The 25,992-nt window shown below is 36.8% G+C and overlaps 2 protein-coding genes across 2 annotated transcripts in view; one reads left to right on the top strand and one right to left on the bottom strand.

Annotated features, from left to right (window-relative positions):
- Nucleotides 1–25,992, bottom strand: part of TNNI3K (TNNI3 interacting kinase) — a 258,487-nt gene that overhangs the window by 43,325 nt on the left and 189,170 nt on the right. The window contains exons 22-23 of the mRNA XM_039838597.1: nt 7,847–7,906; nt 4,722–4,891 (exon numbers count right to left, since the gene is read on the bottom strand). Coding sequence (XP_039694531.1) covers nt 4,722–4,891; nt 7,847–7,906 — 230 coding nt within the window. The remainder of the gene's footprint in view (nt 1–4,721; nt 4,892–7,846; nt 7,907–25,992) is intronic.
- LRRC53 (leucine rich repeat containing 53) lies at nt 11,567–25,273 on the top strand. The gene is made up of 4 exons (XM_039838455.1): nt 11,567–11,654; nt 13,956–14,771; nt 19,765–20,280; nt 22,944–25,273. Exons 1-4 carry the CDS (start codon nt 11,567–11,569, stop codon nt 25,271–25,273), a joined length of 3,750 nt encoding a protein of 1,249 aa, XP_039694389.1.

Raw genomic sequence — 25,992 nt, 5'->3', positions numbered from 1 at the left:
TATGAAATCACAAGAAAACTCATGGAGAGAAGCAAGGTGGGAAGAGTTTAAAGTGGTCATGAGCACGGTGCTAAAACTGCTGATTGTGATGAGCTGGCAAGAGAAATAGATCTGGATGAATAAGGAATTGGAAGAAAAGAGAACATTTAAGGAGGCTGAGGGAAGTTTCAGCACAAAGAAACACAAAGGAGAGGCAGTATTGAAAGAGGGAGTATTTGACCCCTGGTGATAAGGAATAGACACTACTGGTTTTACCTGATAAATATTCTGCTCCACCACAGCCAATGGACACGATCCCCCCATCACTGTCTTTTTTTCATTTCTTCTAGGAACATCAGTTTAATGGTGGTATCATCTTGCACAACTGTTGCGTTCAGGAAAACCTATGTGTAGCTTAAAATTATATAACTTATATTCAACTTTTACAGGTTGAATTGCATTATAAATATACTAGGCAAGGTTTCTATTTAAAGGAACCCTTTGATGAGCCCTTTTGTTACGTGAGAAATTAATTCCAAATATATCTGTTTTACAGTTCCAGTCTCTGGATTGCTGGTTTTCTTCTCCTGGACAGCTAACTAGGTCATAGTGTTCTATTCTCAGAGCCCAGCCCTACACAAACACTAATTGGTTTTTATATCTGAAAGTTTGCGTATCACTTTGTCATTTCAAAATTTACATGATGTAATCCATGTACGAGATGGGAGATTTCATGCCCTGTGGGAGGAGCAAATGCCACATGCTTATTTCCAAATATATCTAGAGACACACAGTATCTTAAGAGGCAGAATTTTAGGTGTGACTTCATTAATCTCAGATTTCATCAATTTGTGGTTTCAGTAGAATTTATTGAATTCCTATTACCTGTGGAGAAAATATCTGACACAATTTCACACCTCAACATTAATTTTATGAAGGAAAATAATAATCATTAACATGCGAACGAATAACAAACAAAATCCACACCAAATCAAACATTACAAAACTATGGGCTATAAGCTTCATAATCAAAGTTGAAAAATAAATGTACATTTTAAAGGCAGTTGTCGAGAGCTCTGTGGCCTAGAATTGGGAACATACGTTAGTCAGGACTACAAGCCAAATCTCATATCCATTTTTTTAAAAGCATGACACTAGGTTAAAAATTATACTTTGTGTGATTTAATGCCTCTCAGATCAGAGGTTACCAGTACATTGCAAGGACTTTTGGGAGAGACCACACAGTTAATCAGCCTTCAAAATGGTCTCCTTTGGTCACAGCTGTTGTTGTACCTCTGTTCTCACTTTCCTCTTCCATTTATCCCATCAGTTGGATGCCCATCCCACAGAGTGATTGGCAGGTTAGTATTGTAGTATTCTCTCCTAGCGCACATCTCATACTTGGAGGTATATTGGAATCACCTGGGAAATTCAAAAGATTCTGATGTCTGGGTGCCAGCCCTGTGGATTTGGTTTAATTGGTCCTGGTGGTATTGGTGCTTATAAAAGCTCCCAGAGAATTCTAATGTGCACCCAATGTTGAGAGCCACTGTCTTCCAGGCTGTTAAATTCATGGCCCTTCTGGAGTCAGTCCATCAGTTTCTGCATACTCGGGCTCTTTGACTTTAAAAACCTATTGATCTCTGGTCTCACTTGCTCTCTTTCACACACACAAGCTGCAAAAGCAGGCTTGGGAGGAGTAGCTTAATTCTTTCCCTGACTGACTTCCGGAAGAAACTGGAAGTCTGGCAGATACACTTGGCAAAATGTATCAAGCTTCTGATAAGTGCCCCCTCCTGTGCCAGAAAAATTCAGAAAGCACAGGAGAGGGGTGAAAATTCTAATTCTGCCTCCCTAAACTTAGGAAAATTGCTTATACTTTTTGATGCTCAGTTTCCTCATCTATAAAAATTGGAATATCTGCTTTCTAATATCTATTCAAAGTGTCTAAAATAGTGCCCAGCATACAACAGATGCTCAATAGTGATAGCTACTTAAATGAAAAGAATAGAGAAAAGAGTTAAGCTTCTTTACTGATTATGCTCCAAATTAATAATAATTGTGATTTATGGAGCCAATTTATCTGATTCTTTAAGAAACAAATAGTTATTACATATCAACTTTAGGCCAAACACACTGCTAGGTACTAGGGATACAGTTGTGAATAAAATAGACATGACTTTTTCTTGGTGCCCCTTTAAGCTTAGCTAAGTGTTTTACCTATTTCTGGAGTTGATTTCAAGCAGTCCAAAGAATGAGCTTGCTAAAGAGATGGTACGACTAACAAACTGAACTTCAATATACTCTCATAGCAAATACCCAGGGTATACTAGGTTAAGAGAAATCTGAATCAAGTAGACAAACACTTACTAGGGTTCTATAACATTTGTGAAGGGACAGGAGGGTATAATAAAACTTTATGAGAATATTAAAGGAAGAATCTCAAAAAACCTAATGGGTTTTTCCCAACCCATTCAGGCAGTTTTATGACTGGTCCACCACTCTGGGTTCTTGAAGGCCAGAGAAAGTGTGTTCCCTTCATCCCTAACTCACCTAACTGGAGTGCTACCGTGCCTCTCATGTTATGTAGCTGTCTATATATTGCATGTTGTGTGACTCACCTACATTATAGGAATTTATATCTTTTGCTTGAGTCTGTTGGCATCTTTCAATCAATCACAGACTCCCTTGACAGTACTGCCTCTCCCAATTACAGTCCTAAGAGCTGGTAGGTAACTCACCCAAGTTTATTGAGCTGGTAAACGGCAAAGCCAAGTTTTAACCTCAGACATGTCTGACTCCACAACTTACTCTCTTAACCTCTGCCTCAAGTAGACAAACCTCAGGTGACTGTGCTTTGGAAATATCAAAACCTGGATGTTCAGGGAATTAATTTTAAACCCACAAGCAAAAAATAAGAGGAGTGGATGGAACTAGAAGACAATACTATGACCAAACCTAATCCAATCTTGGCCTATGAGCCCCTTATGGAATTATGTGAGACTGGAATCCAGAACGAATTGTGTCCAGTTTGCTTCATTATCAATCATACCTGCTGATTCTTACTTTCATGACTTTCCTAGATTAAAGCCTTCATGATTCAGATTCCTGTCTCTTCAAAGTTGCAGCTGCAACTCTTGTTAGACCAGGAATATAATAACTACCTCTAAAAAGGCAACAGCAGCAATTTGTAGATTGCGTCTGACCCTTGCTAAGTCCAGAAAATCTTTCCTTAACTTCAAGATAAATAATTTTACCCTGACGATGGATGGGGTGTGTGAGGGCACTTGGGTAACAGCTCATGTGCAAATGCTCTGGAGTTCATGCAGAAGGACAAAGATTTTAAGCTAGTCTTTTATGATTTTCCATGGATTGTAGTGCATATTTTCTATGGTATCCATTGGGCTCACAGTGATTACCTTTTCTGCTCTTCATCCAGAACAGGGGCCCCTGGCCGCCATGTTTATATTCATGAATTATGACCCTACCTCCACTTCAACCACATTTGCTTAAACCAAAGGTAGCCATTTGATCCCAAAAGGGTCAATCACATTATCTCTTGTGGCAGACTACATTTATTCATAATTCATTACACTTTTTGCATCTATGTCCTTTGCCTTATGACTCTGCAATTCTTCCCACTAGAAGTCCTTATCAATGTTGGACTCAGCTATGTGACTTGCCCATGAAATGTCATAGGACAGAACTTGAACAAAGGCTTTAAATGTGCATGTAAAGTTGGGCTTGTCCTCTTACATTCCTAGCCTTTCCATGAGAAGAACATACCTCAAATATGTGATGAAGATAGGAACATCCTCAGATATGTGCTGGAGATAGGGCCTTTAAGGAGTTGATTAAGGTTAAATGAGGTCAGAAGAGCAAAGTCCTGATCTGATAGAACTGGTGACCTTATAAAAAGATAAAAAGATGCCAGAGCTCTCTCTGCTATGCGAGGGCACAGTGAGGAGGTGACCATCTGTAACTCCTACTAGAACCCAACCATGCTGTCACACTGATGGTGCCAGCCTCCACTGTGAGAAAATAAATTTCTATTGTTTAAATCACCTAGTTTATGTATTTTGTTATGACAGCCCAAACTGACTAACACTTTCCTGGGTATTTATATAAATAGGGTCATATAATATGTGACACTTTTGTGTCTGGCTTCTTTCATTTAGCATTACTTTATACGGCTGAATAATATCCTATTTTATGGATATCACATTTTGTTTATCTATTCATCCGTTGATGGATATTTAGGTGCTTCCATCTTTTGGCTATTGTGAATAGTGCTGCTAAAAACATTTGAATACACGTATTTGTTTGAGTACCTGTTTTCAGTTCTTTTGGGTATTGCCTAGGAGTGGAATTGCTAGGTCATATGGTAATTCTAGAATGCTGAACTTTTGGTACTCAGATCTGTGAAGTTATTTCTTGGCTCCCAAACAGGGACTCCTACCTTGAATTCCATAAGATAACCCCAAAATACTTTCAATAATTTCTTTTTGTTGCTATAGCTAAACAATTCTTAAACTTAAAACTTAGAAAACCTAAACTAATAGGTAGTAACACTTTTAAATTTTGGTCATAATACTATTAAAAATGGGTTAAAAAACTCCTCTTTCGACATTTGCCACAGGAGTGATAAATTCCCTATGGATAACAATCAAATCGGGTGACTATCTTGATGAGATTCTGAAATCTGACTTGACTGTGAGACTATTGCTTAGATTACCACGTACCTTTGGGACCAGGTAGCACAAGATCTTGCATTTAGAGCATATTCCAATTCGAAACGACTCCGTAATGCTGCCACATGGCTCCGGCCAGGTCCTCCCCGGTTCACCAGGCAGTCAGAAGAAGAGGATGGTGAGAGAGACCCACTACTGTTACTCGATGTAGGAGACATCAGCTGAGTAAAGGAGGAACAGTTCCGTCATTTAATAAATCCAACAGGCTTAAAGGCATAAAATAGAATATGGCTTTAACTTTCTGTTCTAGGATATCTTATATTTTAATTTCTAATCTTCCTGGCTTGCTTCTGGATTTTCCTTTCAGTCTCTGGTGGCAACATCTGGCTAGTTTAATTCACTTTTTTGACCTAGTTCTATGCTGAGAGCTGGCCCATTAAACTCATGCTCATTTTTCAGAAATCAGAGTAGGCTCAAATCAGATATGTTAAGTTGATATTTAAAAGGTTATTATTTAATGGCTAAAAGATTCTCTACATTTTTCTCTGTGGTGTAAGATTTATGGCAGATTTCCTTTAAATTATAGCTTACGATTATTCCCTTTACATGAAATTATTCCCTTTACATAAAATGGACTTACACATTTTTCCAAGACTATGTCTATTTTATAAAATATGGGATGCTTTAATGTCTGGCAAGCATGAGGACTAAGTAGTGTTATTGTGAGGGACTTTTTAAAAATAGTTACAAATAGTTAAGTATAGCTAGAAAATAGAAGAGTGTGGGAATAAAATGAGAAAGAGAAGAGGAAAAATAGGAGAGTAGTTTTCTTGAATTTTTGACAACCTTGATGTTCATGCATTCTACCTAACTCAGCTGAGAACATTAGTGCTTTTGACATTATAATTTCATAAGACTTGTAGACAGTAGACTTTGGTTTAAGAAATAATATAGGTAAATTCTAGGTTCTGCGTAGCAGCCAGGATATTTCTAAGTAAAGCTCTGAAAATCACGTAATGTCAGTGTTGAAATGAATCTTCAAACTCTTCAATGATTGAATCTCATCTGTGCACCATTTTCGAGTCAGGTAGGCAAGATGACGGGAAACCTCTAGTGATGGGGAACTCACTGCCTCCAGATACGTTCATTTATTTTAGGACAGCTCTGATCATTAGAAAGTTCTTTCTCAAAACAAACCAAATCTACTACTGTACTTCATTTCCATTTGTTGGTCCACAAAGAACAAAGCCATATGATGGTTCTTCAGATGTTTAAAAACAGCTGTTGGACTCATCCTAATTTTTGCTTCTCTGAGACAAGCATCCTGGTTCCTCTAATTGGTTCTCACATACATGGATTTCAATCCATTCACCATTCTGATCTCTCTTTTCTAAAATTTGTCCTCTAGTTTTAATTATCTTTTTAAAAGCAAATAACTGTGTACCGTTTGTTTGACCATCTCAGAACAGAGAGAAAGGATCACATACTTTATTCTGTAGCAAGACAGCTACTTCATATTCTCATTTGCAAAGAGCTTATTCTCCAGTACATTCATGATGCTCCTAAACCATATCTCTACCATTTGGTACTTTTAGTATTATATCTTTGTTTGTGACATTACATTTATACCTGTTAAATTTACTATTGTTAGACATGTCCTATTACTTTATCTTCCAAAATATTCTAGAATACTTACTTTCAAATATTTACTGTCTCTTTCAACTTTATGGAGTTCCATAAAACTCCGTTCTCTCTATTCTTCAACATTTTAGTCAGTGGTTTAGTTAGACCAAGGTCAAGAGAACAGAGCTTTATGGAACTCCACAAATCAAGCCCCTTAGAGCTGATTCTGGTCCATTAATTAGTGCAACTCAGTCTAGTAAATTCTTTTTGCAGATTATCCATAGTTATTCATTTTCTCTACTAGAGGAGGTTGTGCTAAGAGGCTTGTTAGACTAGCAGATCTTACCATTGTCCTTGTTTTGGGAACCTACTGTCCAAACTAATTGGATATATGCTCAGGATTGGAGCACCCTTACCCTGTCAAACACAAAGGTTCAAAGTAAGAAGATATTTGGAACTCAAGCTGTAAAGGCATCTCTCAACATCCAAAGCCTCTTGTTGGCAGGGTCTGTTGAAACCCCACCAAATATACTACTATTTCTCCCCACTTTGTATGGTTCAGGATTGAAGGGAAAGGAAAGGAAATTTTATGTCTAAAGACTGAATCTTCCTTCTACAAGTTTAGAAGTTCCAGTTAAGAGTCATGAAATAGAGCTATTCACCGCAGGCTACAAGTGCAGACCCGGAACTCTTTTCCAATAGACTAGGTTCTAGTGGTTTAGTTGAGATATTTTTTAAGAAAAGAAAACTTTCTTTGAATAGTTCCACTTTAGGATTTAGTTATGCAATCTCAAGCTGGTGCTGTTTCCCCCCATTTTTGCCCCTTTCCTTCATATGCATGTGTATATGTCAGCCTGTATGTGTGATGTTCACCCTCCTTCTTCTCAAGCACTCATTTGCATTTGGGAATACATTATTATTTTTGAATTAGTGCTCATGTTTTGGCTTCCTTGCCTATTTTCAAATGCTATCTTCTGACCAGGTATATAGAAAATTAAGGCAATTATAGAGAAAATTAAAGCAAACAGCCCCTTGATATTAAGGGAAGAAAATTCCATTAACCTGATTACTAACATAGATCACTTGATGCAACATATGTGTGGTATAAAAGCAAAGCCTCCCAATCAATTTATGCATTAATTTTAGTGATAATTTTTCCTTTTTCGTTGGACATAAATCGACAATGGCTTAATATTTTAGCTTATATTTTACTGTATGTAGAAACATATATAGAAATAATTGATTTAAATAATTACCTTCTAACATTTTTGTTATATTTTTAAATTTCTGCATATCAATTTTTAAAGCTGGGTATGCCTGATGATTGTTGGAAGGGCCCAGATTCACTCTGAGTTTGCCTTTGTCCCTAGAATATAGATGCAGTCGATTCTGCTCCACCCTAGGGGCTTAATTAACTGGGTAAAATTATGAGTGGACTTACGGGGCCCTCACACTCACTCTTTTTTCATAAGCACTATCTTACCTACATTCCCCAATATCCTTGGATATTCAAGGCTTTTTTATGAACATATTTCAGAAGCTAAATTTCTTACCTCAATGTTACAGAGACACTCTTCTAACTTGGTAACAACTTCAGAAAATTCGGGTCTTCCCTGTAAATAAAGAAAAGACTTGTTTCCCCAAAGAATAAAAGAGAGGCGACTCTCCTTGGTATTTAAAATTGAGTATTTGCATTTGTAAAGAATGAGATTAACAATAAAGTATATTTTTATTTAAAATACACTTGTATTGAAGTGTTAATTGAATGTTCATTTGCTGTTCAGGGAGGGATGTTGAGTCTCCCTCTGATAAGAGTTTTAAGTCAGGCAGATAATGAAATGGTGGAAAAGCTTTAATTAGCTTTGCATGTTTTTAAATGGCAAGTTTTCCTCTTCAAAATAAAAGAATAAAAGTGAATGCTAAACACTATTAACTATCTCTGTGCCTTATAATATACTGTATGTGTCTATAGGAAGAGACCTGCTAAAGCTAATTTTAGAATTAGCTTCACTTTGGAAAATACCACCTTAGATTCAAAACAAAGATCATGACTATGTCCTGTTATAGGGGTTTAAGATAAGCTCTTTCTCTTCTAAAACTGCTAGTAAGGCATTGTCCATTATGAACCCCTGTGTCTGATGAGTTTGGTTAAGCAAACATTTACCATATTCTGATTATATTCCAAACTTTGTTCTAGTGGCTAGAAATATAAAAATGATTATGGATCTATGGCAAAAATTCTTAGAATTTTTGAAAATGTTGGTCTCTTGAAGAAATTACATTTCTTTTGTCAGATCCTAAGGACTACATAACCTATCATTTCCTATCATTTCTCCTCTTATGAAACTTTCACTGCCAGGAGGTAGATAGCCCAATTTAACAGTCAGCTGTAGTAACCAACTAATTTAGATTCTTAGTAGAACAATTTCTCCCTGAATATCTAACCCTCCCCTAAGGACACTGCTTCTCCCAGAGCCCTCTCAAAGGGAGGCTGTTTTCTATTGCATATTCCTTGTACCTCTAGATTGATAGGGCGGTGGTGGGGTGAAGGTGGTGTTGTGTGTCTTCCTTACTTTCAAATGGTTTCTCCTCTATTAGACCACTAGCTTTTTGAGCTATTCCACTGTATCACTCTCCCTCATGCTTTGAAGGTTTCACTGCTCACTGCCCTGCTCTCTAACACTATTCTTAGTGCTTTTATTATCCATGTAGATAATCATTACAATGGCTTGACCTCTGGTTCCTTCGTCTCCTCTTTTGCCATGATCATATCGTCCACCTTCTCTTAGTCACTTAGCTCCCTGGTCCCTGTTACTAACAATGCTCATAACCCCTTCATGCTCTCCATGCTCTCAGTTTCCATCAGATAATGCTCTGGGCTCTATCTCCTTTCTTTTTAGCTCACTTCTTCTGGAACCCTGACTCTAACCATCTTTGACCACACAAACTATCTTACCACCTAAAAGAAACAACTTTTTATTGTGACTATTTTCAAAACTACCCAGAAGTAGAAAAGTATAGTACAATAATCTCCCATGTATATATTACTCAGGCTCAAAAACCACGTTTTTGCTAATACAGTTTTCTCTCTCTCACTCTCTCTCTCTCTCTCTCTCTCTCTCTCTATCATCTATCAATCAATCATCTATCTTTCTTTCTATCTCCCTTGTTTATTTATTTATTTTTTGTTCATCTTGCCGTCTTTTCACTGGCATTTAGTCACCTAAATTCCTCCTTTTTTTAGCTTAGATTTTATTGGCAATCATAATCAGTCTTTCCACACAGCCTCAACTCCCTTGGCATATCATGCATTTTGTACACTACTGGAAAAATCCCAATCTTGATTAAATCCTTCGTGATTGGTCTTACTTCAAATTCATGACTCTCTAACCTCAAGCAGACCCTCAGTATTGCCTAGAGAGCCTACAACATATTTCCGGCTCACTCACTCTGTTATAAGACAATGATGAAAAAAATTGAAGAAGACAAAAATAAATGGAAAGATATTCTATGCTCACAGACTGGAAAAATAAATATTATTAAAATGTCCATACTACTCAAAGCAACTTATAGGCTTAATACGTTCTCTATCAAAATTTCAATGGCATTTTTTTTTTTATAGAAATAGAACAAACAATATTAAAATGTGTATGGATCCACAAAAGACCCCAAATAGCCAGCTATCTTAAAAAAGGACAAAGTTGGGGGCATCACACTCCTTGGTTTCAAACTATATTACCAAGCTATAGTAACCAACATGGTAGCCAAAATAATCATTTTTGTGTACTACAGATCAAGTAATGTCAATGATGAAAGCTTCCAATTATTTTCATCTTGTCTGGCTAAAAATCCAAAGCCCTTCCATTCATCTCTAAGGCATGCACAACCTGCCCTTGCTATTTCCTGACCTCCTTTTCCTCCTGTGTATTTGACTGACCTCCTCAGGCCAAGCATGCCATGCCTTCAGGGGCTTTGCATTTGTTATTCTCTCCACTGGACTGACCAGTGCTTTCACTTTCTCCAGGACTTTGTTCAAACGTTACTTTATCAGAGAGTTTTTCTTTGTCTACCATATTTAGAGCCCCCAGACTAATACACTCTACTCCTTTTATATTTTATTTATTCCACAGCACTTATCACAAGATGACTTAATACACATTTTCATATTTATTTGTTTGTTTATATCCCTTCATAGAATGTCCAGCTCATGAAGGCAGAGATTTATTGATGTCCACTACTCTATCCCTACTTCCTTGAGCAGTGTCTGGCCTACAGAGAGTGTTCAATAAGTACCTATTGAATGAATAATTAATGATTTTATGTTTTATTTACATTTTATTTCATTCTCAAACTATCTTATTGTATGGGTAGAGAATTTTTATTTGTTTCAATTTTTTTTTTTAAATCAGTCAGTGAATACATTATAAATGAATAGCTTTTCTTGAACATTAAATTGGAATGGTGCTAATATTTCATTGGAGGGTTAAAAAGAAGCATAAAAATAATGGTAAAATTTAACATTTACAAAATATTTAGAGCATTTCATTTAACTCTCATAATTCTTTGTAATGTAGGCATTTATTACTTATATTGTAAACATGAAAAGACAGAAAATAAGAAAAAATAAGTAATTTATCTAAGATAGTATAGTCAGCAAACAGCGGAGCTGAATTCACACTAGGTAGACCTTATAATCATAATGCTCCTTCATATTCCCTCTAAGCGTGGCATCTAAACCCATAAGGACTTAATTGTAATTATGTAAGATTCAGTGTCTGAGATGAGCTTATGCATACTAGAAAGAACACTGGGTTGAGAGTTAAAAGACTTGAGGTTAAATACCTAATACCTCTGTGACTCTGGATGGTTTATTAATCATTCTGAGGTTCAGTTTTCTCAGCTTCAAAATGAGTTGAAGCATTAAAAGAATTAAATGAGACATGTACATGTAGACGCTCAACAAACTGTAAAGCATTTTAGAAAGTAACTTAATTTTTTAATAATCTGTATTAATGGGTGTGTCCTGGATGTAAGCTCTCTGACCTTATGGACAAACACTTGAATAGTTTAGTTTAAATTCTACACAAAGTAGGGATTCTAGCTATTAATCTGGCATCTTGTGAGAACTCAAGGTACTACTCATTAGAAAGCAAAAATCACCAAAATGTCTCATGAGCTAAATATACTGAATTCATGGACAAACAATGCCAACATTATGACATGCATTATCCTCTACTTTCCTTTCAGGTGGATGGCTCATACTTTTTGCCATCATGCTGAGGTTGGTGGCAGCTTGCCCTGAATCATGTGTGGTGTGCGCCAAAGATGTAACCCTATGTCACCAGCTAACATATATAATAGGTAATAACATCAATAACTCTAGAAAGCAGTGTTTAGGGTACCTGGAAAATCTATTGCCATGCTTTTCATTTCACTGACTGCTTTCTGGGCTCAGCGTAAAGAGGTAAACTTTTAAAGAGCAAGCCTCTCACAGTGACTATCGACTTATAACATTATTTTATTTTCCTGTTCCTGATCTCAACCAAAACTATTTAAAGACTTTTAGAGGTAATCGAGGTAGTCTGCTATTATAAAAGAGCACCACCATTTCATACAGCTATACTTTTTATATAAAAAATATATCACTTTAATTATATTTTTGTCTACACTTTGTGCCAATTTGAACCCTATCATTGGCTGGAAGAAATATCAGAAACCTGAACTGCAATTGTTCAGCATTAGTAAGATTAAGTGATGTACCAGCAAAATAGATTATTATCAAAGTGCGTCTAATTTTGAAAGTCTAGTCTTTTTTTATTGGTGGTAAATGAGCTGTAGAAATGCTAACAAGATACGTTGCCTGTATTCATTACATATTGCTTGCTTAAGTCAACAATTTAATAAGACACCTTATTAACAAATTTGAGGAGAATGTGATTTACATCCTGATATCCAAGAAGAGATAAACAAGCTATAAATCCTGCCAATGGAAATTTTTAAGGAATAAATCTTATTTAAGATAGAATGGAAGAAGATGATTTCTTTCATTTCTAAAATCCTATGACTTTGTGGAAATTAAGAGGTAGATGTTATTGTCATCCCTGACAGAAGAAAGATTATTTCAAGGCTAGTTGGTTGTATAGTGTTTCCAATCAGCATTGAAAACACTTAAACACTAAACTCCCACCCTCTCAATTGGATTTCCTGACTTTACTGCATTTATTTTTTTCTGATCGGACACAGTTGATGTCTGTAAGAAAAAAAATATTGATCATTTCCATTGCTGCACTTCTGTATCTTCTTTCTCATTTACAGATTGCCACAGTAGTGGAGTTAGATTTCGTAAACACAGAGAAGAAAATGAATGACTTCTGAGTGGAGCTTTTGTCTAGTCCTAGAGGAGACGTAATTGACAGAAACAATAGCCTGCTCCCTCAGAGTCCACAAATCCCTAGAGGACTAGGGATCCATAAAAACAAAACTTCCTCCATCCATATCAAAAACAAAGATGAGAGGAACAAAATGCCGACCTGGTCAGCATTAACAGAATCCAAATAATCAGTAATAAATACTAAATATATGTATACCATGACTTAAGCTTGCTCGTGTTACAGAGATGAAGCAGTTTTTCCAAAGAAGGCACTGTGAAAATCCTTTGTCTTTTACATTTTTTTTTCAGATCTCTTTGTTTCAGCAATGTAGTTGGAATTTCATAAGGGAATTGTGATTTGCTCCCCCCATGGTTGATTGTTCTAATATCACCTGTAGACCTCCCAGGGACAATGGACTCTTCCATCCTTATGACACTGTCATTTGCAGTCAAAACAATTTTAGCATGATAAAGATGTGTTACAATAACTCCTGATTATAATATATCTTTATTGAGTTAAAATGCTTTGATTTCTAATGACAGAGCAGTGATAGCTCTGAGGTGATTATGGTGAAGGGATTTAACAGTTGGAAGCCCTGAGTACCACCTGTCATCACATGACGGACTTTGTTGGAGGGAACAGACATTAGACAGGAGGCCAAGATGGCCCAGACTATAATGAGAACCCCAATGACAGATCCTCGGGTTGTCTGGAGAGAATATAGATCCTTGCTAAGTTGCCAACTTTTAGCCTGGAGCTAAAAAGCAGAAACCATTCGCTCCTTCTCACTCCCCCCACCACCTCACCCCAACCCATATCTTTATGTCTGAGAGAAAAGATGACTGACTTCACAGCATAAATATATACTGCTAGTGGAAAACTGGTTCGCAAGCTCAGTCACAGGTTTGGCTCCTGGGTGAATCTGTATTGGGCCGGCAGGGCTGGAGCAGGTCAGTATATAGCCTTACAGAGAGGAAGCGTGAAAAGCCACTTTCAAAAAATCATCAATGTCAATAACCCCAAACAGTGAATTAACTTTGACATCTAAAGGAACAGATACCTTTACGTTTCTCTAACATGTCATAGTAACAAAGAATATAAAACTCCATCATTCTGAAAGAGAGCCAGCTTCCCCTTAAACTGAGAAATCAAAGAATCATTTTCATTTTGTTTATTGTTCTTACCTAGATGATAAGTTTTCTCAGAGAGTATTGATTATCTTTGCTCTCCACTGCACTCTTCTCCCACTTATGTGTATCATGCTTCTAGTCTGTGCTTTTCTTCCCCACAGCAGCCCCTGTGACCACGAGAGTTTTGATCATCACTGATGGATCCCTCTCCTCAATAGAGAGCACAAATCTATCCCTCTTGTTTAATCTTGCCCTGCTCTCCTTGAGCAGAAATGGCATTGAGGATGTTTGGGAAGATGCCCTGCACGGCCTCTCAAAGTTGCGGACGTTGCTGCTGGAGCACAACCAGATATCCAGCTCTTCCCTCACAGACCTCACGTTCAGCAGGCTTCGCAACCTGCAGGTGCTGGCGCTTAGCAACAACGCTCTCCATGCCCTGCGAGGGTCCTGGTTCCGACACACCAGGGGCCTGACCCGGCTCCAGCTGGATGGAAATCAGATCACTAACCTGACAGACAGCTCTTTCGGAGGCACAAATCTTCACAGTCTCAGGCATCTGGATTTATCTAACAATTTTATTTCCTACATTGGGAAAGATGCCTTCCGGCCCCTGCCTCAACTACAGGAAGTGGACCTTTCCCGAAATAGGTTGGCCCAAATGCCTGATGTTTTTACTCCAATGAAGCAGTTAATCCTTCTGAGCTTAGATAAGAACGAGTGGAGCTGCACTTGTGAGCTCTACCCCCTTGCCCGGTTTTTAAGAAACTACGTTAAGTCTTCTGCTCGCAAGCTCAGGAATGCCAGGGGCCTAGATTGTCAGCTGTCCACTACAGCTGTGGCCAGTGCAAAGAGTGTGCTAAAGTTGTCTGAAGCCAACTGTGATTCCAAGGCTCCAAACCTCACTCTGGTGCTAAAGGACAGAAGTTTCCTCCTCCCAGGACAGGATGTGGCCCTGCTGACTGTTCTGGGCCTTGCAGGTATGCCAAGGAGAGGTGTGTCCTCTTCTTCTCCCTTCTCTTGTCCATATTTTAATGTACACTAAATGAGGCCTTTCTCGGGCAATTGGGGAAACTTGCCAAGGCTTGTGGAAGGGAGAAGTGGTCAGTAGATGTGAAAGGATGATTTGGCACAGGATGCAAGAATTTCCTGCTGCTGAGAAGCTGTCTAACATAGAGGAAAGGGCCTTGCACCAGAATTCAAGAGCTCTAGCCCTGGTATAACTATCCCTGTGATCCTGAGTAAGTTAAATTGCTATGTAGACTTCAGTATTCTTGTCTATAATAGGGGAATAGTATGTATAGTTTATCAATTATCTATTTGCCAAAGACTACTGGCACTAAGATGCTGGGAGATAGGGATTTAAAAAGTTATGAAATATAGACAGTCTCTTTCTTCAAGGAACTCACATTTGTGTGCCTCTCCACATTGTAGTAAGAATAAGTGGGCTTTATCAAGTGCATGCGGAGATGCTATTAAAACAATCACATGCATCCTACTCTATAGCAGTTGTATGGCTTAATGAAGGAGTACTTGAGCTCTACAGGATTGCCCAGGTGTGAGTCCTGGCTCTGCTCCGAATTGCTGTGTGACTTTGTGCAACTTATTTGACCTCTCTGCGCCTTCATTTCCTCCTGTTTGGGGTTCTGAATTCTAAGACTTCTGTTTGTCCAACTCTTTCAGAAATTTGGCCCATACCTCCCTGGACTAAGGAGAGGATAATATTCAACCCTTTAAATTTTCTATGGTAATTAAAAAAAATAAACTATGCATCAGCTGTCATTACATCTCACTGAATGAATGATATAAAGTGATACCATTTATGTCATTAGTGGAAGACCAAATATGTATGAGATTTCTCGAGTTATCTACCTCAACGTGTGTTTTTCCCCTATGCTTGTAGTGCATGGTGAAATCCTCTGCACTTGTAACCATGGTGATGACATGTGTGTGTATGTGTGTGTGCGTGTGTGTGTGGGTGTGTATTTGTGTTGGGGAGGGGATTTTCCAAAGCTGGAAGCCCAGAGACTCACAAATGACATTCAGGACTGAATTGATATATTTTGAATATGTGCTATAAGTAATTATTCCATAGGAGATTTCCATAAAATTAATGAAACATCATATTTTTAACTTCTAACAGTTATACTTGTAATCAGAATAGATGGAGATCAGCATCATGTCTAGACAAAGGAACTACACTAATGGTAACCAAAATTACTTGGAGGTCAATTCAAATCCTCTCAGAAAGATAAATTATTTGAAAAACCATGCAACCATGTCAGTTATTTTATGTGCTAGGAAATAATTTACTATAAAAGACAAAAACAATAGGGCAGCAGATAGTTTTTTCCTTAAATGTGCTTCTTAGAATACTAGTTCTAGGAGATAATTAATAGATATTGTAATAAAAACAAACACAGACGTACTTATAAGCTATACGTTGTGGGGTTCAAGTAGATTTGGGCAAAGCTGGATTAAACACAGTAAAATAGGCTTCTTTACTGCAGTATTTCTCATTGACTTTCATTTTCTAATGAGCATTATGAATTTCCAAGAGGAAGATATAATGTGGAGCATTTCTGAAACTTATTGACCATAAGCTCTTTTGTCACAGAGGATTTCATTGAATTATGTGTTATAAGACATTGTTTTGGAAATATTATAATAGGGCAATTTTATAAAAGAGTCTAGGTATCTTTTTTTGTATATATTTTCAGAAAAGATTTTGCTGAGTTAACAACTCTGCATTAGTATCGAGAAAGACATGAATTCTAACATTCCAAAGATTTTGTCTCAATGATAGGAAGCTAATATGCATGAATAAACCCTGATAAATTATAAATATAATTATATACATGTTAGGTTATAATATGTGAAATTATCATAATGTATCTTTCACTGAGTAATTGTTAGAGATACTGTTTTTAAAAGAGAGTCTTCTCTTAAAAAAACTCTGACTTTTCATATCAATTTACTGCACGAAGATCCTTCTCCCTCTGAAGTAGAAGTATGGTCACTTGTCTATACCTCTAAACTGTGGCAAAAAGACTTAAACTATAATTTGGCCTCTGATTCCCTTTTCTGCTTCAGCTATAGATAAATCATCACAATTAAATGAATACAAGTAATCCTATTTAGTTAATTTAAAACTAATAAGTGGTTATTTGGCATAAACAATGACATCTTGATGCTTCTTACTCTGTGACCTGATGGATAAAAAGAGAAAGCTTTAATGAAGCTGTAACATATTTCTGATACTTTAATGAGAACTTATTAATTTCGCTTTTTATTTTGTTTTGTTTTCCTAACTTAGAAAGATTGTCAGAACACTTTTTAAAAATAGCAACAATGCCCATGGCAATGAAAATTCAACCGTCTTCTTAATAGCACCTTCAGTCTGCCTACAAGCTTCATTTGCTGCTTTTGTTCTCTACACAAATGGAAAATGACCATACCTGACTTGTGATACAGACATAGCTGTAGCATCAACAGTGTGAGAGTGAGTGGTTCCTTGCTGATTAGACACAATTGGAGGAGATATGTTATCCTATAATCAGATTATGCCTACTTATATCTCAATGGCTGATGTATATATTTAAGAAAATTAAGGTCTTTCTTTTCTGGATAATTTGGTTTAGTACTTGCAGCAGCTATACAAAGTATTCTCTTAAGGATTTGTTTTTCCATTTTTTTTCCCCTAACAGCTGATCGTTCTAGCACCTATTAGGGCAATAGAAAACCTAAAGAACAGCAGCAGCAATCGTAACCACAAACCACAATGACCATACATTGAACCTTACTATATCAAAATACTGTATTAAACATGTCACATATATTATGTCATTTTAATCTCTGAGTGTTATTAATTACCCCCATTTGATAGCAGAGAAAAAAATAAGGCTCAGAGAGATTAGAAAACTTGCTCAATAAAAGTGTCAGAACAGAGCTTTGAAATCCAAGTTTTCTTACTCCATGTAAGAGATAAAAAATTTTATCATTTTATATTTTTAACATTTAAAAAATGAAACCCTGATTTGGAATAACTCAAACTCTAGGACCTGGCAATAAAGGTATTCTGATCTAACTTTTACTCCTACTTTTAAAAACTGTTGTGTCTTTATTAGAAACTAAATTATTTAAATATACTATAGCACTCTCCAAAAGCGTATTTTTGTCAAGTTTAAAAAAAAAAGGAACTTATAAGACCTCAAAATCTAGTAAACTACTCAAAGTTTGGAGGATTTTACCAGAAACTGCCATTCTTTTTGGTTAATCTTTGACTTTAACACACATACACACACACAAACAACCATGCCTAATACCTTCCCTATTCTCTGACATTTAAAAAACATCATCATATTTTTATTAAAGTTGTATGCAGTGGAGAGAACCAGGCATGATGCAGTCAATCAATGAGCCTAGAATGCTAATATCATCTCATTCACATCTTATATCACTCATTCATCTGGAAATGGCCTCATTTCCAGAGTCAAGGAACTGAGTTCTCTGGGGAAACTGACTTACCCAAGGTCACACAGCAAGTTATATGCAGAGCTGGACTTAGAACACAGAGTTCCTATAACTCAATTGATACTGACACCATGTTTTCCTGGTCACCATTTTGGGGATTTGTAAGATAAGACCACTCAGAGCTTTTCATTATTAAAATTCATAAACAGAAATCTATTAAAGAATATTCAACAAACATTTCTGGAGTGCCTCCTCGGTCCCAGAGTTGTGAGCACTGGAGATAAAATGTTGAATAAGACTGAAAAGGTCCATTTTCTCACAGTGCTTAATTCTAGCAAGGTCAGCCAGTGAAAGAGAAAATGAATAAGTGAATAGAATAATTTTATACTGTTATTAATGCAAAGAAAAAAAAAAGGAAATCATTGTGATAGAGAGGGAAATGAGGTATAACTCAGAAAAATATTTGGTTTGAACAACCACATGGCTGGTGATGCCATTTGTTGAGATGGGAAACGTTGAGGAAGAAACAAGTTAAACTACTCTGCTCTTGAGTTTGAGAAACACTGCCCTTTACAATTTTATTCAGAAGATAAGTTCTAACTACACAGAACATAAAATGACAGTCCAGGCCATCTAAAATTAGATGTCAATCATTTTGTTTTGGGAGTCCATAGAAGGGAGTGATCTTTATAAGATTTAAAAAAATGGCAACAAAGATATCAAGAAATTTGGAGGTATTAATTTAGATTTTAAAGCGTAAATAAAATTCAAATAAGCAGAGATAAGAGAAAGTATTATAAGCATCACCAAGAGCAAACACAATGGCTTAGAAGTACATTTTTAAAACTAATGAATTGAAGAATTTGAAATGTAGTGTTTGAATGTGGAAAATAATGAAATATAAGGCTCGGAAGCAGGCTATGACCAGATTGCACCAAGTCTTGAATGTCAAAGATTTTTGCCTTTATGCTAATAGGAAGCCAATTAGCTAGAGGGGTAAATCTTTAGGGATGCTTAAAATGTGACAATAGCATGTAGAAACGATTTTTCTTTTTGAAGAGGTTATGGTATATGAGAATTTTAGAGTATATACAAAATGTGGACTACTTTGGGAATTAACTATGGGATTAAGAAATAAGAAATTTGGAATTAAACTAGTTTCTCAGAGGCAGGAAAATAATTTTAATGTGGGAATTATTTTATTTTGAGTGAATATCAGTCCGAGAAAAAAAAAATTTGTACCAAAGACATTCCAGATGGTATTGTTTCTAATAATTTTTAATAGATACAAAAAAAAAAAAAGATCCAATTTAGAGAACAGAACAATGTCAGTAATATAGCCTCTGTCTGGACTGACATTTTTTCCACATGGTGATAGACCTCCCACCCTTTCCAATGCCCTTTAAGCCATTAACCTTGATATTTGTGGAGTTCACATTTGGTGATTTATATGTTTCTTCCTATGATGTTATCTTTTAATGGTCTCTCTATTTGTCACAGGAGCTGTTGGTCTCACTTGCCTAGGTTTAGTTGTATTTAACTGGAAACTCCAACAAGGCAAAGCAAATGAACACACATCAGAAAACCTTTGTTGCAGAACCTTCGGTGAATCCCTGTGTGCTCATAAGGCAAGAAATTACCATGCTAAGGGATACTGTAACTGCCACTTAACTCAGGAAAACGAGATAAAGGTCATGTCTATTGTGGGGTCCGAAAAGGAAATGCCACATTTACAGGAAAACAGTCATCAAGCAGCACTGGCCTCTGAGTCTACAGCCCCTGATAGATCATTTAGAGACCTGAAAGGGAAGAACTGCGGGGCAGACAGTGCTTTCTTCTGCCTCGGTGGCAGATTGCTGCAGTCAGGATGTTCAGAGCCTCCTGGGAACATGGCAGCTTTTAATGAAACAGGCTTACTTACAAGATATTATCCAAAGAGAGTTGAAAAGCTAAGAAATTTTGAGTCTGGGGAAGTTCAACCTCAAACTCTGCCACAGCATGTAACAAGAAAAATAGGTGAGTTGTCTTGTTTTAGAAAATCCCACTCTGTTTAATTCCCTCAGAAGGAGGTAGCCTCTTTTAATTCTCTCAACAGGAGAATGTCATAAAAATCATTGTAGCTCCAGTCTATTCCTTTTCTAAAGACACTTCGATGCATGTGCATGTGTACGTGCACACGCACGTATGTGTTTGGGGTGAGGTGAAGATGGAGACTCCCCACCCTCAGGAGCTAAGAGTAACATCTTGTACCTGTTGGAAAGTGAATTTTGTGACCCAATACTTAACAATGTTAAAAAAAAAAAAAAGAACCTCTTTAAATTGCAATAGTGCTGTTAAGATTTATGGGAGGCTGAATATCAGCTTCCATTCCAACATCCTCGAGCTCTAATGCCAATTCTGCAGTAAGCAACCTTCCCAGAGCATGACATATTAGAAGAATGGGCCTTCTAATGCTAGCGATTCATTTCAGGAATGATGTCAAGACACATACTTTGCTTGCTGAGCTGTCAGGGATGATAACTTCTCAGTCCGGGGGAAGTCAGGACTTAATTCATTGTCCCATGTTGGGAGCCAAGTGAATCTGGCTGTGACATCTACCCACTGTACGTGGGCAATGTCAATATTTAGGTGGAGGCAATGAATTAAATGTCTTCCTTTTTCTTCCTGAATAGTAAGGCGATGCTTTCAGGCTCAGCAGTGAAAACTTTGACAGCTGCTCTGTAAAGGGGTTCTTGTCATTTATTTGAATTGGTTTACAACAAGCAGAGCTTTCTCTCAGAATATGAATGACAGAGGTACTGCACCAAGAAATTCTTACCATGGAGATCTGGCCCTAAGGATGGATTTGCAAACAACTGGAAAAGAATGCAAGTGTATGTTATTTCATGTGTACCATACGGCAAGATGTGAATTTACCCCATTGCATTCCCAGACTCTAGTTCTTACCAGTTTCTTGGGACTGATGATTTGACTCAAGAGAGAAATGGCTGAGGAAAGAAGCATCTGCCATAGAAACCAGATCAGAATGGTTTTATTTTATAAAGAAATAAGCACTTAGTCTTTCAATAGAATTATACTTTAGTCAGATGTTTCATTTCAGCTTTGTCCGATGCCTTAACTTCTCTGTGGGAAGCTCCTGCACTGAAGGGAATGTGGTCTCTTAACTTTTTAAAACCCGTTCCCTTGTTTCACAGAGAACACCGTTTGGGCAAATCAATACAATTACTTCCAAGAAACACTTGAAATTCTGCCGCATGCCAGGCACTGTACTGGAGCTGGAGAAGACAGGTATTTGAGGGGAAAGTAGCCAACGCTACGCCTGCTCCAGAACAGACGTCAGTAAGAGGCACTATCATTTTGGTTATGCCTTCTAACTGAGAAGCACAGACTCAGAGTATTTCGGGGGAGAGGAGACTTTAGAAATGATCTAGTTAAATAGTTCCTCATATTTATCTCTGAGTCACAGAACTCTGTCAGAATCTGATAAAGACTACAAATTCTTTCCCCAGAATAATTTTATACCCACATAAAGTTATAACCACATAAAGTTCCCATCTAGTCTGATCTTCTGATATCCAGAGAGTAAGTGGCTTCTTCAAAGTCACCCAGAAAGTTGAAGGCAGATCTTAGATTAGAATTTGATGCTAGTCTGGGGCTTAGTTCACATCTTCCTTTCTATCATTGAATAGAAATACTTCTTTGTTCCTCTGGATAAAACAAATAATTTCACAAAACAAGTGAAAGTGCACTGATAAAATGTAATTTTAAACTTAATATGCATTGTGTTTAAGAGAATAAGGTTTGGTGTCAGACAGACCTGGGTCAAGTTCTGGGCCTATTATTTAGCTGACACATGATTGGGGGAAGCGCTCAATCTCTCTAAGCTTTGTTTCTTCATCTGCGAAAGTGATAGGATAATAAGATTTTTCCAGTGGATCAGGATGCTTGTGAATATTAAATGAGATAATGAATGGATGAAATTTAGCACAATGCCTGGCTCTTAATATATGCTCAATTAATGGTAAACACTATTATTATTATTTTTTGTCATTATTTAACATGTATTATTAACCCGCACCATGTGAAAGTCCCAGACAGAGATTCTTGCAACATGGGCCAGGCCATGTTCCAAAATACTATTCATTTAACAAACACTTAATGAATACTGTATTAAGTGATGAGACATAAAATAGATATGGTCTCTGCTTTGATGGAGCCAATAGAATCACAAGTATTTTTCTTTTGTTGTTGAGGTTATTCTCTGTTGGAAACCTGAACATCACTCAATACCATATTATATTCTTCCTAATATTTAGTCCCAAGTAGGAAGCGAATGCAGAAGAAAATTACTACTGCTGTTTAAAAAGGACCTAAATATTTGTATTTATAGCGAATCTATACCCAACAACTAAGCAAAAGATATATAATTCTGAACATTTTTATTTTTAGTTCCACAACTTTTATATCAGCATCACAACCTGTTAAAATGTGGCCATAAAGAGTATCATTGCAAACACACCAAACTGCCAAATGTCCTTTGTGGGTTTAGTTAAAAATTAGGAAATATTCAAGAATTGCCATAATCAGAGGAGTCATTTTTACACCTCTCATAAGCATCTCTTTGGTTGGGATAATGAAACTCTGCTCAGTGTTCAATTCATGCATTTATTGTTCCGCAGATATCAACAGTGACACATTTACTAGAAGATATGCAACATCCCCTTCAGCCTTGGCAAGAAAAAGTCTTGAAAAGCATATAACAAATGAATCATGGCAGCCTCCAATAGAAAAAGAAGACAATGGCTTACAACCTCACAGGCAGAGACATTTTATTAGAAGCTCATCATCCAAGCCTTGTGAGCCTGAGGAACACTATGAACAAAAGATCTTACAAAAACATAGATCAAAACACGATGATCCTTGTGTACTGTTAAAATGGAGCAGGCCTAGGTATTTTCAGCCAAATAATTCTCTTATCTGTAAATATGTGTCCTATGATCAATTTCAAGATTACGTGAAAAAAAGGAAGCCAAATCGTCGAGAACATTCGAAGCCTGAGAAAGAGCAAATCCAAATTTACAGTGCAATAGAAAAATTCCTCATGAGTAAGGATGACATGGAGTTATCAGGGTTATCAACAAATATCAAAAAATTATATTTCCCTAAGAGGGTGAGCTTCCCTGATCCTGATTTAGTTGGAAAAAATAGGTTGGTGATGTCATCCGATACATCAACCCAGTGGAAACAGCAAGATAATCAAAATAACCACCTGATCAACTTGAATTTCAAAAAATGTAGCAATCCTTGGGAGGGAAACAAAGAAGGAAAATGGATTACTGATTCGCAGACTCTGAAAAGAAAGAGAACCAATCAATGTGACCTGAAAGCGAAAATTAAAAAAAAAAATTTAAGAATAAAATTAAATTTACACCCTTTTAGAAAAGTCAGAGTCCATCCAAAAAGATCCTTGCCAGAACTCCCAAAGAAATGCAAACAAGTATTGTTACCTCCTAATAAATTATCTGAAGCTTCTGAGAAAGAAGCCAAAATAAACCTTCTGTTCTCTGCAGATTTTGCTCAAAAGCCAGAGAGTAACAACTATGTTACACTCACTTCACAGAGGCTGCCTCTCAAACATGCCCCAAAGCAGACCCCATATTACAAAAAGCTAACTAAAAAGGCTCCTCTACTCAATGCTAGCAACTTATATGGAGTCAACCCGAGCTCTATGGAAGGCAACTGTCACCCTGCTGGCCACATTCCTGCTGGAAACCCAGCAACATTACCTGGGTTTACACCAATCTTGGCTGAACATAGGCATTTACACTCTCAATTCCCAACTGAGGAAATCAAAGGTGCAACTCACCTCACTTTGGAAGTTCCTGGTTATTTACCAGCTCCTTGGGAAAATACAGGAAGTGATATTTTTGCATCCTGCCATTCCGGAGGGCCTACTGACCAAGGGGCAACCAAGCCCACTGAGCACATGAAGCAGAATAAATTGAAGACCAGTGAGTCAAATCAGTTTTCTTTGTCCTTGCAAAATCAAACACAACTTGTAGGTGTCCACAAGGAACATACTTTAGATAAAAATCAAATGTTACAACAGGTAGAGCAACATTCAAGTAAGGAACGACTTGGAAATGAAGAAAAAGCATTAATGACTAAAACCCCCAAATCACATCAGATTATGGAAAGATGTACTATGGATGAGGAAAATGATGTAGGAATAAAACTTCCTAAATCAGAAACTTATGATTCCCCTCTTGTTCCCCGGACACAATCCAAGGGTAACCTAACATTTATGAAGACAAATTCTATTCCATATCAAAACAGAGTAGAACTTCCCAAAGATAGCAGTACTTCTCTTAGTACTCAAGCCATTTGGCATCTCTCCAATAGTAGCGAAAAAGGAACTGACAGCACAAATGCATTGCCCAGAGATGATGACACTGAAGCACTAGACATAAAAATAGTAGGGAAAGAGAAGGAAAAAATGCCTGATGAAAGCAAGGCAACTTCTAGTATGTTAAGTCAAACCAGACAGATGACCTTAAAAGGTGCCACAAAAGAAAAGCAGCAAACTTGGGAAAATGGAAAAGGTAAAAAACTTGTATTATATGATTCAAGTTCTGTTGAGGCGACTATTACAGATGAGGATCTGAGCATTATGAGATCCCATGAAACCAAAAATAGACTACTTCCTAGTGAAACAGATCTTCAAATAAATAGTAACATGCATGATTTGAGAGAAGCTCAAAATATTCAACCAGATAAAGATAATAGTGCACATAAAGAGGGCACAATGACAGTGGAGACACATGAAGCACTTACCCTATTACCACAGTTAAAAGACATTAGTTTTGAGGCAGAAAATGAAGTGCCTCTAATTCCTAGAAGAATAAATGAAACTGAAAATTCTGTTGCAAAACTTAGACTGTATCCACCATCTGCTGAATATGCTAATACATCACCTTTAGAGGCAGAACAATGTGAAAAAAATAACTGAAATAATAATTATTTTCTACTTTAGATTTCTTCAAAAGGACACGCCAACACCCCTTAGCTTTTACATGCATTTCAAATGCATTATTTTGGAGGAAAAATCTTACTAACTCTTTGTTTTCATTGAAATAAAAGAACGTGGTCAAAAATAATGCGATAATCAAAGATAGAGCCACAAGATATGTTTGACACAATTAATTGAGTTTCCTCCTCTAAGGAATGGGAAAATGAGAAAGAAAAGTGTTGCCTAGTCCTGGAAAAGGAAAGACAATTAAAAAAAACCCCAAAAAACTTTAAGCAAATGAAAGATTAAAGAAAAAAGTACTTGAGCAGATTTATACTTGATGTTTATTTTATGGAAATTACTATACACATCTCAATTAGTGGTATTACAATATCACTTTCTACACAGATGATTAAATATTCATATTTGTGCCTGATCTGCTTTCCTAATTATGGTATGAAAATAAAAATTGAGCTTTGCTTGTTAACTGTAGTCTAGCTGATATACATGTTGGTATATTGCAACATTGTGACTGTTCTGTTGACAATTATGCTAGATCTTAAGTAGAAGTCTTTAAAACATGTTATTTCTCTAAAAGAAAAAAAAAATTAAGGATTTCTGTAAAATCTGTAAAATCCTATAAATCCACTAGGTGGAGATGTCGGCTTCAGTCACTTTAGAAGAACAAATGGGGCTTTAAGATCAACACAATGGATCCC

The sequence above is a fragment of the Pteropus medius genome, unplaced genomic scaffold, assembly GCF_902729225.1.
Source record: "Pteropus medius unplaced genomic scaffold, Ma_sr-lr_union100, whole genome shotgun sequence".
NCBI classification, from domain to species: Eukaryota; Metazoa; Chordata; class Mammalia; order Chiroptera; family Pteropodidae; genus Pteropus; species Pteropus medius.
The sequence above is the reverse complement of the archived record's forward strand: the minus strand, read 5'-3'. Positions and strand labels throughout refer to the sequence as shown.